This window comes from Equus przewalskii, chromosome 6 (genome assembly GCF_037783145.1).
Source record: "Equus przewalskii isolate Varuska chromosome 6, EquPr2, whole genome shotgun sequence".
Classification (NCBI taxonomy): domain Eukaryota; kingdom Metazoa; phylum Chordata; class Mammalia; order Perissodactyla; family Equidae; genus Equus; species Equus przewalskii.
The window spans coordinates 52200586-52203962 of record NC_091836.1 but is presented as its reverse complement, the minus strand read 5'-3'; the positions used below and the strand labels follow the sequence as shown (position 1 = coordinate 52203962).

At 39.2% G+C, this 3377-nt stretch overlaps 1 protein-coding gene across 1 annotated transcript; it reads left to right on the top strand.

Moving 5' to 3' along the window:
* Positions 1-2135: 2135 nt before the first annotated feature.
* On the top strand, positions 2136-3074 carry LOC103567780 (olfactory receptor 7G2-like). The gene has a single exon (XM_008544513.2). The coding sequence runs from the start codon at positions 2136-2138 to the stop codon at positions 3072-3074; it is 939 nt and encodes a 312-aa protein (XP_008542735.1).
* Positions 3075-3377: the final 303 nt, after the last annotated feature.

The following is a 3377-nucleotide window of genomic DNA, read 5'->3' as shown; positions in this document are numbered from 1 at the left end:
TCCTGATTTTAATTCCTTGAATATATACTCAGAAGTGAGATTGCTGGTAGTTCTGTTTTCAATTTTTTGAGGTACTTGCATAGTGTTTCCCGTATTGGCTGCACCAATTTACATTCCCAACAACCGTGTCCTAGGCTTACCTTTTCTTCACATCATCACCAACACTCATCATCTTTCATTTTTTGGTTTTGTTTTCTTAATAATAGGCATCCTAACATGGGTGAGATGGTTTCATATTGTGGTTTTGATTTGCTTTCTTCTGATGATTAGTCATGTTGAACTTTTTCATATACTTGTTGGCCACTCGTATGCCTTCTTTGGAGAAATGTCTATTCAGCCCCTTTGCCCCCTTTTTAATTTGGTTACTATTTTGCTATTGACTTGCATGTTCCTTATATATTTTGGATATTAACTCCTTATCAGATGTGTGGCTTGCAAATATTTTTCCCATTTTTCAGGTCGTCTTTTCATTTTTTGTTTCCTTTTGCTATGCTGAAGCTTTTTAGTACGATGTAATCCTCCTTTATTATTTTTTCTCCTGTGGCTTGTGTTTTTGGTGTCATATTCAAAAAGTCATTGCCAAGGCCAATGTCAAGGAGCTGTTACCTTATGTTTTCTCCTAGGAGTTTTATGATTTCAGGTATTTTGTTTAAGTTTTGTGTCCATTCAAATTGTTTTGTGTGTGGTGTAAGATATTCACATAATTTTATTCTTTTGGATGTGGAGATCCAGTTTCCTGACACCATTTATTGAAGAGACTATTCTTTCCCCATTGTGTACTCTTGGAGACCTTATCAAAGATTAGTTGGGCATTTATGCATGGGTTTATTTCTGGTCCCTTTATTCTGTTCCAGTGGCCTATGTGTCTGTGTTTATGCCAGTTCCACAGTGTTTTGATTACTATAGGTTTGTAGTATAATTTGATGTCATGGAGTGTGATGTCTCTAGCTTTGTTCTTCTTGCTCAATATAGCTTTGATTGCTAGGGGTCTTATATGGTTCCATATGAATTTAGGCTTTTTTCCCCATTTCTTTATAAACTGGATTGAGAATGGTGTACAATGCATCAGAGTCAGGAAAGCAACCATCCTTAATTCCTGCCTCTGGGGTTTTGGTCTATAAGGATTTGCACTGCCTCAATGACAATAACACTGCTTGGCTAATGAGGAGCTTCAGAAACTGAGCCTCTAGGGATACAGAGATTGTAGTCTGCCTGTAAGCACTTCCTTCCACAATCCTTCCACAGAAAAGAAGCAGTGCACCTGAGCTTCCTCCCATAGATGCTCCATCTTTCTCAGGATCCCAGTGGCTCACTCAATCTCTTTGCATTTCCTGAGGAAAGATCTCCCAGATGCTGCATGCAGAGAGCATATCAAACATCGTTTTGCTCTTATGCTAACCTGGTAAATTAATATCCTTTAGTCAATGTTTGGAAATGGGGGCAGGTGTTTTCCTACCGGTTCATTCAGGGGAAACCATGAAGAAAGTAAATACGTTAGATGATTAAGTCACCCAGATGTCTGTCATTTTCTTCTCATGTTTTCTTGTATCTTTGCACCAAAATGCAAGAACTTTTTGTCCACTTAACTTGTAACTCAGTCTACTGTGGCCAGTACCACTTTCTTCCTGATCAGAAATCTGCCTCTTCTAAAACAGGATGACTGTCATAAAATTCTGTCACATCTACTTGCATTCCTGTGATGGTAGGGTGCAGAAGGCTTGGCAAATTTTGGCTTATTTTCCCATTCCTCCTCCTTAACATATCTTTGTACTATTTCTGTTGCATGGACCTGAGGTCTCAAGGGATCCAGACGTAGTCTTCAAGCTGTCTCCCTAGTCTATATATTTCTCTTATAAAGTAACCATAATTTTAAATAATCAGGACAATATAGCTAATTTTTAAAAAACGCTCACCCTTAACCATTTCCTGAATTAAGAAATGTTGGCATTCTGTTTTATCAGCTTGAAGTTTTTTAAAAAAGTAAAAATAAACTTACAGAAGACACTCCCTTGATGTTTCCTTACATTTGTCTCCTTCCTTTCAGAACAGTATTTGCCACTGGTGATGCTCCTGATGGTGGAGCACAGATTTGACTGTTTTGCTATCCTATCTTTTCCATCAGACTTGCCAACAACATGAAACCCACAAATGAAACAGATGTTATAGAATTTCATCTTATGGAAGTAACAAATGATCCCAAACTTAAGTCCCTCATGTTCATCCTGTTCCTGTCCATTTATCTGGTCACTGTCCTGGGAAACCTGCTCATCATCCTGGCTATCATCACTGACTCCAATCTGCACACCCCTATGTACTTCTTTCTCTCCAATCTGTCCTTTACTGACATCTGTTTAAGCACAACCACAATCCCAAAGATGCTGCTGAACATAAAAGAGCAGAATCAGAGCATCACTTATACAGGCTGCCTCACACAGGTCTCCTTTGCCCTGACTTTTCCTAATTTAGAAAATTTTCTCCTTGCAGTTATGGCCTATGACCGATATATAGCCATTTGCCACCCACTGAGGTACACAGTCATCATGAACCCCCGCTTCTGTGGCCTGCTGATTCTACTCTCACTGCTCATTAGCATTTTAAATGCCCTCATCCACAGTCTGATGGTGTTGCGTTTGTCCTTCTGTCCAGACCCAGAAATCCCCCTCTTTTTCTGTGAAATTGCTCAGGTCATCAAGATTGCCTGTTCTGATACCCTCATCAATAGCATCCTGATTTATCTTGCAGCTAGCATATATGGTTGTGTTCCTCCTTCTGGAATTATTTTCTCTTATACTCAAATTGCATCATCTATTTTGAGAGTGCCATCAGTAGGTGGAAAGTATAAAGCTTTTTCCACCTGTGGGTCTCACCTCTCAGCTGTGTCTTTATTCTATGGGACAGGTGTGGGGGTATATATTAGTTCTGTATTTACACACTCTTCCAGGAAGATGGCAGTAGCTTCGGTCATATACAATATGGTTACTCCCATGTTGAACCCCTTTATCTACAGCTTGAGGAACAGGGACATGAAAGGAGCCTTGAGAAAAATAATTGGTAGTGTACCTTCTTTTCAGTGACTTTCCCGTCTGCTTTGGGCTGATGTTTCTAGAATAGTCAAAGTGAAAAGAATATTGGGTGAGTGAGAATGCCTGATTTCCATCATCAACTTCTTCTAAAATGACCAGATAGCATAAGGACCAAGAGCATTTTAAATTGGAGTGGAAACCTACTTTGCACTTTATCTAGCTCTGTGATGTTTGTCAAGTGATTTCCAATCTCTAATCTCAGTTTCTGAGTCAGATTCCCTGAGGAGAAAATGAGTCAGAGGTTCTTCTAATAGAGATTTTTGGGCAAATGTTTTTAGAAGTGAAGCGGATGAA

Bases quoted from the DNA above. Each gene is read 5' to 3' on its own strand.
- LOC103567780 (XM_008544513.2), top strand. From the start codon at position 2,136: ATGAAACCCACAAATGAAACAGATGTTATAGAATTTCATCTTATGGAA.